This window comes from Fulmarus glacialis, unplaced genomic scaffold (assembly GCF_000690835.1).
Source record: "Fulmarus glacialis isolate BGI_N327 unplaced genomic scaffold, ASM69083v1 scaffold10440, whole genome shotgun sequence".
Taxonomy (NCBI): domain Eukaryota; kingdom Metazoa; phylum Chordata; class Aves; order Procellariiformes; family Procellariidae; genus Fulmarus; species Fulmarus glacialis.
This window is the reverse complement of record NW_009188410.1, coordinates 3,379-17,365: the sequence shown is the minus strand read 5'-3', so window position 1 is coordinate 17,365 and position 13,987 is coordinate 3,379. Positions and strand designations below refer to the sequence as shown.

The following is a 13,987-nucleotide window of genomic DNA, read 5'->3' as shown; positions in this document are numbered from 1 at the left end:
GACTCTCCTGGACTTTTTGCCAGCTCAAGTCTACTCTCTCCTACCTTTCCTTAGTTCTTCAACCATGTATCCCCAGCAATCCCCTTTTGTTTGCTTGTCCAGCTGCTTTTACATTTTATATCATTTTCCCAGACTTAGTCTTCCTTCATAGCTCCATGTCCCACCCTGCATTTCCCATCCCCTCTTCATTTCATGGTTCACACTGAGCTTCCCAATTTCCTGAATTCTAGCAGCTTTCTCCTTCCACTTCTCAGTACCTTGGTTCAGCATGAGATTTTGAAAACATCAGCAAGAATAGTTGCTTTGCCCCTCAGTTGTAACATACAGTTCTAGTATAACTTACAAGTAATGAGAGACAACTGCAGGGAATTACAAAACAATTCCTTCAGCTGGCTTTCCAGATATAAGAATAGAGAGTGTTTCAGACCACAAATCCATTTAGCACAGCGCCCTTCACCCATAAGTAGATGCCTAAGGAAGAGTAAGAACAGGAATTAAAGAAAGCATATGCGTATCTTACTACTGCCAACCTCCAATTATTTTCAGCTGAGGGGATTTCTTGAACCTGATTTTACATACTTAAAAACCTCCACTTTATCTTTCTTCCAAGTACCTTTCCCAGTCTCTCACTGCGTCCAAAGAAACTTCTCAAACACACAGTGGCAATACAATGTTATGAAAAGCATCACCTTTCTCTGCTCTAAGCGTGGCACTCGCTAGCTTCATATGATGGTCCATCCTCTTCATATTAGAACAAGTCAACACCCATCCAGCTTCTCTTTGCTGTTACATGCATCCAAACTCTATAGCCCTGTACCATATCCTCAAACTACCTCTTTTCCAGGCTGAAGACAGCCCTAGCCTAACCAGTAGATACTCATAAAAAAAAGAGCATTCCCCATCACGTAACCTGTCACTGGGAGGCAGAAAGACCACTCCACACTGAACAAGTTGAAGCCTGGCAATTCTATCTGCCAGTGGTGTATTCCTACTCCTTGTAGAATCTTCAGAGAATTCACCTGTCAAGATGCAAACAGCTCTTTTGAAGACGTACAGAATAGTTTCTGAAAAGCTGTTTCACAGAGATTACAAAAGACTCCTCCTGACAATAATATAGACCTCTCACCAAGTCTCAAGATTTCATTCTAGAAGTCGTAAGAATTTAAGGAGGTGCAAGACCACATTTTTGTCTTCTGACATCATGAACTACCTTCCTCTGAAACAGCTAAGTATTTTGCTGAAATTAAAAAAGGTTTGAAGTAGACACCTGGCATAAGAGGTTACAGACCACCCCGTTAACATTTAAGTTAATATGCAACTTTAAAACAAGAACCAATTATTTAAAGAGCCAGGCACAATTAAATATAAATACCATGGCTTGTATAAGCTATAAAGCACTGAGAAAGTATTCCAAAATGTTTAATTTGCTGATGGAAGCAAACTCAGCAGTAAGAAGGAAGTGAATCAATTACATTGCCTAGAATTAAAGAGATGAATAATTTTATGACAGCTACTACTGGCACCAAGATATAAACTTCACTGCCTGCAGTGACTGAGTTCAAGAGAACGAACTCATGAATGAAAGACAAGATTAAACTGGCTAAAAATGTGTTCTACAGAGGGAAGTTCTGTATTTTAAAAAGATGACATCTGAAGATTCCTTTTTTTTCACTCAAGAATCTGTTACATATTCCAAGAAAGCCACTAAACTAGTCTAGCTAGGTTGGTTTTAAAACAGCAGTGAAGGCACAGTAATTTAGATTTTATTTCAGTGCTATTTTAACACAATTTAGTTAGTTCTGGTTTACCACATGTGTAAGAATACATTTTTATTTGCAAATAAACTACATAACTGGCAGAGGGTATTTACATACATACTCAGTGGTAGTCTATAGCATTATTTCTGAAAATGAATCACAAACATATTTTGGTATGTTCATAGCTAGTGCAGATACAAACAGTGCCTCCTGAATCATCGCTTAAAACCTGCCCACAGACCCTGCAGCTAAGGCTTTTGCTTGTTTTAAACCAGAGGAAAGAAAACAAGCAGTGCCAAGCAGTATGCTTGGATAGAACTAGCTTCTAGAACTGAATTCTCCTGATAATACGGATACTAATTTCAACAGATAGACAAGTAGATGGAAAAAAGGCATAATTGCAATACACTTTATGTTTAAACTGTTGCATTGATCTCACTGGGACTATTTGTATAAGCATGTGTATAGCTGTTTACACAACCAGTGTAAATAAGGGTTCTATAATCAGGCTTAAAGCACTTCCCAGTACTTTTGCTGAAGCACTGTTCAGAGACGCTGTAGTAAACGAAAGCACTCACGGAAAGCAAAAGGAAGGAATCATCAATAAAATAAATGCAGGTTAACTATCAAACTTCAATAGCATTATTATAAATGTACCATAATCAAATGCAATGAAGGCCACTTTAGAGATGGCTTCGGCAGTGTGAAAGAATAGTTTTAAATTTTATGTGCAGCAAATTATGCACTGTGCTGTTTATACTTTGAAAGTATTTTACACGGTCAGAATTTAAAATACAACAAACATTCTGTGCTGTGCCTTTCAGAGGCACACCTCAGCCAGCGAAAAAGGAACAGCAAGCAACGTAGTACTTAACATCACATTCATCAGTATTGTATCATCATAGCGCTGGGCAGTACAAATATTAACTGATTTGCATTTGTAATGAGGTAACTAGAACAGATAATACAGTAGCTATGCCAGCCATGGCAAACAAAACATATATAATCCAGCATGAAGTTAGAGCTTACTAGCTCTAACATCCGACCTGCTATATTAGAGAAAATTATTAAAAAGTATACAAAAAGACATCAGCAAAGTTTTACTCCCGTTCAGAGCTTCTGCATAAAAAAACCCCACTGTGCGGTGTCACTACATGCAGTGTTAGATTTTATCACCTACTATACCTGACAGCCTAAGTTGCTCCATCTTCGCATTTAAGACAAATCGCTTCTGCTAGTAGGACACATTACCACTCACGTTTGCTTTAAGGAAAACTTTCTTTTTTTGCATTTTTGTATCAAAGAACAACAATTTTCTGTCCCTCCTAAGCTATAGTTTTCACTTTCTTCTCTAAGCTTCACTTCAGAGTTTTCGCACCATTCCAGGCTCACCCTTGAAGGGGTGCACCATCTCTTACAAACCTCGTTTTGTAGTATTTGTAATATTTAAAAAAAAAATTCCTTCAGAATTAAATACAGCCTTTTGGGAAAGTTTGCAAGAGACTATCCAAGACATTTGGGAAAAAAAAGAACCAAAAGAATATTAAAATCATTTGCGTATCACAACACTATCTTTTCTATTACAGACTGACACCTCATGGAATTTATCTTCTGTTAATTTTGCCTCAAAATTATTTATAGAAATACTACTGTAAGAAAAGAAACATTAGAACTGTAACTACACAGCATGGCGTAGTGTTTCTTTTGATAAAGAAGTCTCAAAAAAAAAAATCAAAATAAGCCATCATCAGCTTGACTGAAACATCTTTTTTTTTTTAAATCCAGGATATAGTAAGAAGGAATGGATCTGGTTAAGGATAACTGGGCTGGTAGCACCAAGGCATAGTTTTGATAACCTTCTTCTTCCACCTAGTGGCAAGAAGCATAAAAAACAAGGTCTTTGGGAGCGCAGTCATAAGATGTTTTCAAATACATAAAGATTCACTGACATCATAAGGAGGACCAAGTCATGTAGAATTCTGGTTTTCATGTTCAAGTTCACAAGTAATAAACATACTATCACAAGGAGCTTAGAAATGCACTTATGAGATAGAATTGTTGAAACAAACCTAAGTTCTCTTTACAGGTGTATTTGTCATTCATGAAGCTCAGTCTTTTTGTTTTCCAGGTTATTTAGTCTGATCATCTTGTGAGAGGTTGCAACTATCCAAATCTGCATTCTGCCTCAACTGTATTTACTAAGATTTGAAAATAAAAATTAAAAACATTACAGCAAAACTGCTCAGCATTTCATTAAACTTAGTTAATCAAATACCACAATAGTATAAACTAAGACAGATAATTCTATTGTCCTATAAACAGGGGGATGGTTATAGCAGAATATAAGAACTAATTAAAAGTTTCTGCTGAATTATCTGGCCACTGTGCAAAAAACACGCCTATTAGTATTGAGCACTATATAAGCAATAGAAATATATTCATTATCTCAATTGGAATTTTAAGTAAGAGCAGTGTTTTCAAGCTCACATTCTGCTTCTTTTTAGGATCAACATTCTCACAACAGAACCTACTGAATTAGAAAATAGATTAAACCAGAAGTGTATTTTCAGAGGCAATGACTAGTTGATACTACGTCCTTGCGTTTTCAACTAACTGTGGCATTAAACCTGGAGAAACACCATCCCTTATCCTTTCTGTGGGATGTTCTCCTGAAAAAGGACAGGAACAGGGGAATTATTTCCTCAAGTTTAAAAAAAAAAAAAAAAAAAAAAAAAAAAAAAGGCACTGAAAACATGCTTGGATATTTACCATGTCTGGTATCTGTTAGCAGCAGGACTAACAAAACATGGCTCCTCATACATTTATATTTTATACATTCACTCTGTCTCCTAAGCTTCTTACCTCAAGATAAGACTAGGGCGTTGCTCTATGGAATCTAAGCTCACCTCTGTGACAGCACCTAAAAAAAAAAAAAAAAAAAGGCACTGAAAACATGCTTGGATATTTACCATGTCTGGTATCTGTTAGCAGCAGGACTAACAAAACATGGCTCCTCATACATTTATATTTTATACATTCACTCTGTCTCCTAAGCTTCTTACCTCAAGATAAGACTAGGGCGTTGCTCTATGGAATCTAAGCTCACCTCTGTGACAGCACCTATATCCCTTAAGTTCCACACATTTCCTAGTTTCCTAATCAAAGTCTAAAGGTAAGAGACCGTATGTACTACAGCTGAAGTTAAGCATGCACCAACTGCTTCAAGTACTGGTCACTACAACTACAGGATAAGGTCTAAGAGATGATCTCTCCTTTTCCTCAATTTGGGGTGCTATAGTGAGGAACTGCCTCCAGCTGTTCATGTCCACACATTTTGCAAGAATCCAGTATCTTTTGAGGCTGTCTGTTCCTCTGATTCAGCTGAAATTGGCTAATGGATTTAAAAATTATTGTGGCAGTGGTGGAAAAGGTGATGACAATATTGCCAGAAAGGCAAGAAAGTAGTGATAACCCAACAGCCTCATTTCCTTAGGAATTCTGGCTAAATACGGCAAAATTAAAAATTGCCATGACATTGACATTTTCGCATGTGAAAATGTCACAGTTAAGGTTTTCTAAAGCCTTTGCAGAGCTAAAAAAAAAAAAAAAAAAAAATCAAATACTGTGCACTCCCCAGTGGGTATTCCCCTGTTTCTGAAGTAATAAAATTCCTGCACCTTAGACTCAGTATATCACATGCTATAACTCACACAAGGCCAAATATTATCCACAGGAAACATTTATGAGACAGGTTGTGGTGGGTTTTTTGGGTTTTTTTTAAGAGAGCAATGGATAAGAAGTGCTTACAAGGTTGAAGTGTTTAAATCTATTTCAAAGTTAAATGGATTTCTGGATAGAGTGCTTGCATGATCTATGCTTTATATCATGCAGCTCTGCATTTTATCAAATTGATATACTACATAAAGTATATCCAGTGTGACAATTTAGAGAATTTATCTGTATTATTCTTGATACAAGTTTGACATACAAAACCAGCACGATGCTGAATGCCTATATGTATGTATGCATGTATATACACACATACACTGAGCTAGACTGGATTGAATCGCATTCCTTCTAAACCAGGATTAACAATTAATGAACATGTACTTAAATGGAACTCATGCAGAACAGAGTTCGTTATGTCTTTTCCTCATGTTTGCATGTCAGCAAAAAAGAGAGGCAATTCAGGAAAGACAGGCTACAGCTGGACTCCACAGTGTAGAACAAGGCCTCGTTAAAAGGCAGTCCAGAGCAAGAAAGCTACGAACTCTCTAGTCATTTCAATGAACATTGATACTCATCCCTGCAAAGTCTTGGGAGCTTTAAGTGATGCTGGCAAGCCATGAATGCACTACTATGTGCCAAGACACTGTGCTTCCATCTAACATATGCCTTACGTAGAGACTCCCTCCTACACTAAGTTTCTACCAAGGGATTAATTCAACTTTAAACCTTTAGAAACAAGTCAGTACACAGGTTCTAACTCTGCACTCCATGAACCCATATGGAAACCTTCTGATGAAAGCCAGCACTTAAGTTAAAACAGACTCTTAAAGCTTAGAAACATACAAGTGAACCACCTGACAGCAGTGTGGAGTAGCATGTGCCTTGAATAAAGTCTGTATGATAATTCCCATTTTCCGAAGCACCTAGCATTACATTTTGTACTGCAGAGACAATTATTTTGCTTTAAATTACTTATTTAGGGAAAGTAATCTACTTACCTCAAAGTTTATAATTTGCATCCAAAGTCAAATCTAAAGTAGTCAGTTTGAAGTGGGAATGAATATGAGATGAAGCCTCTGAATAAATAATTTGATTTGCTGTCCTTTACATACAAAACACATTTCATCACGTGAAAACAGCCTTTGTGAGAAAAATAGTAAACTCATTTTGAACGTTTGCACGCACTTTTTTGACAAAGCATTTAAAATGAAGTCTAAAAGTTTAGTGAAATGTTTTTTACTTTTGACTGAAATTTCAAAAGCAGCTTTGAGATGTCAGTATCTAGAAGATGTTTTTAAACAACATTTATTGGATTATTCAATATTTCAGACTGATGCCATTCTTTAGAAAACTGTACATGGATTGAAGGTAGAAAGGAAGCCAAACAATTGAATGTACAGTACTTATAATTTTCAACAGATGGCACTTTATAGCAAGGAATCTACAGCGTCTAATTAAAAGATAGCAAAAACAATTGGACAGTTGAGTGCACTGACATGCCAAAGTCTGCATCTGAAAAAGCCTAATATCCTTAAACTTGAAAGTATAGTTCTATAAAACTGAAAGTACAAAGAGGGAATCTAAAGCCAAACAAAAACCTCTGAAGTCACATTCTATCTCAGAGATTAATCACACCAAGATGTTCTTCACAAAGGATATTCCCATCTTTTCTTCTCAGGCAGAATTTACAGGTAGAGTCAAGTTTAAAGATAGCAAAGAAAACATGACCATCGGACTATGGTTATTACTGTATACAAGCTCAGAAGAGGACAGAGAATCCTTCTAGTAATATGAGTTAGAGTTCAGTCTTGTGCAAAACTTTACAAGCATTTTGATGTCTAAAGCTACACACGAGATTTTTAGAACCATTTATGAGCTAAATAAACAAGAAAGGCCTGGCAGCATTGCTGCCTCCGAGTTACAACGCAAGTTACGCTTTTAAGTTACACAACTTAAAAGTATTATCTGAGTGGAAGGTGCTTACTAATGAGAGTCACAAAAGGCAAACTGAGAATTACAACGTTTAAAGAAATCCATAGGGAGGTAACAGTTATCTTCAGCTACCTAATCAGTAGTAATAGAGAAAAAGTCATTCTTCTTGGAGACACACAGAGAAAGGACAAAAGGCAATAGACACAAGTTGCAGCATGGGAAATGGCAATCAGGTAAGTTTTCATAACAGAACTAGTTGTGTATTGAAACAGGCTACCCGGAGCATTGAAACTCCATCTTTGGAGTTATTCAAAACTCAACAAGGCCCTGAGCAAACTCATCTAGCTTCAATAACAGCCCTGCTTTGAGCAGGATGTTAGACTACAAGAACAGCAGGAACTTGTAGGATTCTAAATTGTTCAGTAGAAAATGCTACACAAAAGGATGAGACGCCAACACCACATCCTCAGGGCTTAACTTCTGAAAGATACTCCCTCAATTAATGACTGAGCCATATTCTCTGAGACTCCCAAAACAATCCTTCTCACAACACTAGAGAACCTCACCACGTTTTACCCTGTGATGATGACATTTCAACAGGATGCAGGAAGTCCTATTTCTAGTGAAGAACTGAGGACCATGTCTTGGTCTGAATCCTCATTCTGAACTAAACCAAAGAAGTTTGATTTTAAAGTCACCTAACTGTTCAGATGTAGGATCTGGTTAGTGAGTAAGCTTCCCATTTTCTCAGTTAATTTATATAGGATCAAGTCAGCAGCCACAATCAAGCAGCACTTACTATGCTAGACAAAACCGGAACATTTGTAAATCCTGTGAGTTTACAGATTAGCATCTAACAGTATTCAGTACTGTTAAAAATATTCATGCCCGTATGTAGAAAATGTAGGCACATACAATTAGAGTATTTCCAACGTTAGGTGGCATGCAAACAAAATTCTCATACATCTGAGCTGTATCCTTAAGGTGATGTGACAAGGTCTTGGAATAAACAAGCTTTTGTAGGCACACAACTATATCAAAAGGTCTTACTAAACATTATTTCTCCCAGAAATTTTTCCTGGAATACATAAAACCTTCTGTAAATCTATCCTCTGTAACTAAATATCACTAGAAATTCCACACTGAATTTGAAGCAGAGAGGTCTGCTAATAAAGCAATACAGATTAAGTTCCCCCTTCAGCCCTGTGCAAGGGAAAACTTCAGTATAGGAAGGTATAGAAAAGGGTAGTGTTTTATTTCCACAGCATCTTGCAATGCAAGTACTGGGCCACAAAATGCCATGATAGCTATATTCTTTTCTGTTCCTGAAGGAGGCATTCTTTCTCCTGATTGCAGTCAAAAAAAGTAGGTACGTAAGAATCTCATTCAACAGCCAGGAAACAAACAAGAAGCAGTGAAAATACAGCAGAAATGCAGCAACTCTAGGAAACTGAAAGATTCCAAGCCAGATATTGGCCTTGTCAGGCTTAGAGCTCTCATGAAAACACAACTGTAATTTTAGCACATTTTTTCCCCTTCATTGGTAGAAGCAGATTCATCTCTTGCATGAATGAAAGACTCGATACCCAGATGAACTGAAACACAAGCCATTGCATACTTCACACATTTAGAATCAACTGGCCCAGATACTTTACAGTTGATTTTAAGATTGATCAAATGATTTTGGTGTCAAGGAAAGCCTTACTAATCTGATATTTACAAACTCTGCTCAGAATGAAGAAGCTGTTTCCATACAGCTTATCCAACCTTAATGCTATACAAATTTATGCCTCAATCCATTTAATTAGTGAGAGACTTCCATATATCTGATTCAGGCTGCTTCCAATCTTCTCCCATTAGTCTTTTCAGGTTCAAAGCTTTGAAAAATTCCAGGCGATGACTGCAAAGAGAGGAGAAATAAACAAAAAAGTTCTAAGTCTTAATAAAAGGCAGTATCCTCAATAGGTTTAATTAATCTTTATTTTCAGGTTTTCTTGGGACAGGAATGTAACCAGCATTCCATGTGTTCATCTTCCAAAACTTGAGCTTATAAATAAAAAACACTACTGTATTTCTGAAAATCTTGTACTGGAAAACACAGGGCAAAATCCTCAGCTATGAACAAGTATCACACAGCATAAAGTGAAGTTAACAAAGTGCTCACCTTTTAAACTCCCTCAACTTATGTTGCCTGGAACTGCAGTCAGAGCAAGAGCACAGTGATATCCTGCTTTATGACTTATCCACACTCCGATAGAGTAAAAATTTACAACTCGACCAATTGAAAAATCGTATCACAGGGATATCCTTTCCTTACAGAAAAGAGGAAAACTGGATAGGACAATGAGCTACTAAATATATTTTTTTTTGTAAGACCATAAATCTCATTTTCTTTTAAACATTATGAATCAGTTCTTGCTAAGAATTCTCCTTTAGGCTACTACACAGAAACAATAGAAGGAAGACACTGCAGCCAACTGCTAATTAATACTTACATTAAACAACTGCCAAACAGTAGACAGAATACCTGACACTACACTAATCATTTAAAAAGGTAAATGGAATTCTCTTACTAGGAAGTAATTTGTAAGAGTAAAGACAAACTAAGAGCAATGAAAGTAGCAAGGAGCAACCTCTTCACATAATAGCATCTGCTACCAATGTCTGAAAAAGTCAAGGGGTTTTTTGGAAGGGGTACTGTAGAAAGAATAGAAAGAAACCCTTCCTGAAAAATATTACAGGCATTCTCCAGTTTACCACAGAAAAATAAAAGTATCTATTTCTTTCGGAACACTGATAAAGTATTTTATTAGCAATAGCTTAGAATTTTTTTAAATAAACAGTTGCAGAAGCTAAGTTTTTCTTAAATAAAGGCAAAAAAGGGTAACTTATCTAAAATTTACCTTACCTGGCTGTCATTGTGTGTTGAGTAACAAGTTTGCATAAGAACTATAGCATACCCGCTAGACCTACTTCATTTATACAAAATGCCCAGAAGTAGCAGTTTTTATCAAATCATCTCAGCCTCACAGTCAAAGAAAATAAACAGGCCCAAAGCACAATTTAAGATATTCTAGTTTTTCTATTGATACTGGGTATCCTTTTATTATACTTTTCAGTTTAGTCTGCCTTTTCAAATTTTTCCATAATATGGAGCCATCTGTAGAGGTGAGGTTGTTTAGAACAGTAGGGGAGAAGCAAAAGAGATTTACTGGAAATGCATCTGGTGAAATTAACACTAAATGGCATTTCAGGAGGTGCTGGAGGCAAGGAAAAAGTAGAACAACCTATCTATGATTTAGCTGAGGAAGGTGATAAAACACATGCCAATGGTGTTGAATGCATCATTTTCTATGCACCTAGGGGATAAAATAGAAATCAAGCGCTAATTACAGCTAATCTGCCACAATGCTTTATACAAAGTATAGTGCCAATGGATCTGGGGCTAAGCAGTATAATTAAAATACTAGTGGCACTCAATCTGAAAACTAGATTAGCTTTTTTAAGTATTCCAAGAATAGTGCAACTATATTACAAAAGAGCTAATTTCATGCTTACAAATCTGGTTTCTGTCCTTCCTGTAATTCATGTCGAGGCACAGGATGAAGCGCTTCATATTTTCTCTCTTCTCCTGAGCCATGAATTGCAAATGCATTGAACTTGTTAGTGCGTGGTGGAAAATAATTCCAAGGAAGATGAGCTTTACCCTCCCATTTGGTTTTCATTCTGGTCACCTCAAACTCTAAAGGAAGTTCTTCCTGTTAAAGGAGGAAAAAAAAAAGCAGGTAACGTCACCTTCCAATCAGGCAACATGTACCTAAAAACAATTAGTTTTTCTGTACATTATGAATGTACTTGACCACTTACTTTCCATACTCTTCTTTTGCCAGAAAGCAGCAGCAACAAGTGTTGTCCATGGCTGTCAAAAAAAATCAAAGCACAATTTTCTTAAAATGATGTCAAGTTATTAGTGTACTGTTCTGCCACAAATGTGTATATTCCCCATATTAGAACAATTTCTGTACTCAGCCTTCCTCATACATATATCTTACAAGCATTAGAACTGGAAATGCAAATTAACATTTGTGACTTTTTCAGAGTGCTGTACTTACGGACAAAGTTCAACTTCTAAATACTGTTCAGTTCTGTCACTCAGGAAAAATGCTTCTACAACTAAAAAAAAAGCAGGCTGTCAGTATTTTATATTAACTATGTTGTAATATCCTGACACCTTCACATCCCACTAAAACAATTCTGTTTTCAAGATTTTTTGGCCTGTGCCATGTCAGAGTTTCTCTAGCTGTGTACATGCTACTGACAGTATTAACTATGTTGTAATATCCTGACACCTTCACATCCCACTAAAACAATTCTGTTTTCAAGATTTTTGGCCTGTGCCATGCCAGAGTTTCTGTGTACATGTTACTGACAGCTTCCTAACTATTTGATATGCTGTGCCATAATTGTAACTTGAAGAGCTTTTATTTTTAAAATGCCTATCATCATAAAGAGCTTTATAAGGCGCTGTAGTGATTTTATTTACTTTACCAACTCCAGCTTTGGAAACACTCATCTTGACGCAGCAGAAAAATGGCAGGTCTAATAATTAATGTTAGCTGCCAAAGCAGTAAGAAAAGCATCAGCACACATCTATTTCACCTAGTATGCTTGCTGTGAACAAAGCTGACCAAGATAGAGTGATCCTAGTCAATCATACTCACAGCATGTGCTCCAGGTAGAGCACTCAAGTGCAGAACCCTTGTGTTTGCTGGTAGCCTGAGGATTCAGAGCACCAGAGACAAGAAAAAAAATGAAAAGAGGAACATACACTCACAGCAGAGCACACACCCCATAACTAAGACTGCTAAATCTCAGAAACAGTAAGAAAGCATTTAGCTCTTAAATGGCTTTTCCCTGTAGATGGCTGATACTTTGGACAGGGGATTACTGTTCCAGGTGCACCTGAAAGCCAGTTGTGATGCTGAATCACCTTTCAGGAACACAAAGCATTGGTGTTTCTTACACCAATGACATTATTAGAAAGATTTAGTTAGAATTATAGTTAGATATGATTGCTAACTTTATTTTATTTTTACATAAGCCTATTTAGTATAATAATATCAAAGATGTGCTAGTATTATTCTAGTAGAGCTTTAATCAGAATAGCTCAATAATCAAGAAGCAGAGAATTGCTGGAAACATTGAATTATTGCATTATTCAAAGCAACAGGTAAAAGTGAAAGTATTGACAGGGAAGGAGAAAGAAAACAGCATTACTGTAAGAATATTCCCATTCCATTTGGGTACAGTTTTGAATCATATTTTATAAGCTGCCCTTTGTTTCACATCTTCCTATTCCTCAAATATACTTTGGAAAAGTGATTAAAATAGACAAATGTTTTAGCTATTGCTCTCTACTTCTTAAAGCAAAAGTAGAACCTATCTTTAGGATTTCACTTCTATTTACCTACTGCAAATGCATATATATATATATGCCACAAAATTAGTTTGATATTCAAATATGTAAAGCCTCTATTATTCCACAAGTTATATCAGTAACCCAGAACTAAGTTTGAGTGCCTATACTATTGACAGGATCAGGAAGAGTCAGCGTCATCCTTCTTGAAATCAATCCAGCTCATCATACTCACAATGGAGTGACACCATATGGCCACCAAGTGACAGAACATATTTGCTTCTTTTCCCAGTCATTTGTATTGTTGCACTACAATAAAACAACCACTCACCTTACAGCCAGCAGTGTTAGTGATGAAAATTAATTCACCACCTTGAAAAAGAGCATCAGTCTTGACGCAGTTTGGGGTGGTTTACAGCTGAATATAGTACGTGGCTTATAGTTACTTAAGGAGCTGTTTAAGGGTAAGGCAGTGGTTACAACTAAATTCTTCCTTAGTACTCTTCCCCAGAGAAAGGAAATTTTTTTACTGTACATTTCAGATCTGATCTTTAAAAACAGTACTGTGACCAAAGAAACCAAATTGAATTAGATGTCATACACTCACAACCATTAGACCAGTTTGAAAAAATAACCATCATAGACTCTTAAATAAAGACCAGGCATATTAACTACAGAGGAACATCAGTGTCTACACAAATCAGATACATTTGCAGCAGAACAGTTACACTTACCCTCATAGTCCCACAGTCTACTAAAAGGTTTCCCTGGCTCTCCAAGTGGTGCTGGAGGATCATTAAAGAAGGGAGCATTAACTTCCATTAGCAGTCCTGCATTGTCCGACTTCAGCACAATCGTTACTGGCTCATGGCTCACGGGTAAACCATCCCATGTGTGTTTAATTGTAAATTCCATCTTCATGTACTACATAAATGAGAATGGAAGTTTCTATCAAAGAAGATCTCAGATTCCATTTCAGCACCAACTACACTGTTTGCTTGGCCAGGAAAAAAGCACACTTTCATAAAAAGTCAATCATCAAATCGTGTTTTTAGACATCAGAAGACCTGGGATAGTTTAGCTTTATAAAGCAACTAAATAAACAGTTACATGAATGCTTTTCATAGGTTTTTATACCTGCATGGTTACAAAT

The 13,987-nt window shown here is 36.6% G+C and overlaps 1 protein-coding gene across 1 annotated transcript; it reads right to left on the bottom strand.

Annotated features, from left to right (window-relative positions):
• Positions 1-9,142: 9,142 nt before the first annotated feature.
• LOC104077359 (chromosome unknown open reading frame, human C4orf33) lies at positions 9,143-13,766 on the bottom strand. Its single transcript, XM_009578564.1, has 5 exons — positions 13,569-13,766; positions 11,531-11,591; positions 11,286-11,337; positions 10,977-11,176; positions 9,143-9,318 (listed from the first exon to the last, which is right to left on the bottom strand). Exons 1-5 carry the CDS (start codon positions 13,753-13,755, stop codon positions 9,219-9,221), a joined length of 600 nt encoding a protein of 199 aa, XP_009576859.1. The 5' UTR covers positions 13,756-13,766; the 3' UTR covers positions 9,143-9,218.
• Positions 13,767-13,987: the final 221 nt, after the last annotated feature.

What these genes read in the sequence shown, in the direction of transcription:
- LOC104077359 (XM_009578564.1), bottom strand. Translation starts at nt 13,755, where the DNA reads ATGAAGATGGAATTTACAATTAAACACACATGGGATGGTTTACCCGTG. An exon ending in TAGACTGTGGGACTATGAGG is followed by an intron (nt 11,592 to 13,568) that starts GTAAGTGTAACT and finishes CTTTTTTTTTAG; the next exon opens with TTGTAGAAGCATTTTTCCTG. An exon ending in GAAGGACAGAAACCAGATTT is followed by an intron (nt 9,319 to 10,976) that starts GTAAGCATGAAA and finishes CTCTCTTTGCAG; the next exon opens with TCATCGCCTGGAATTTTTCA.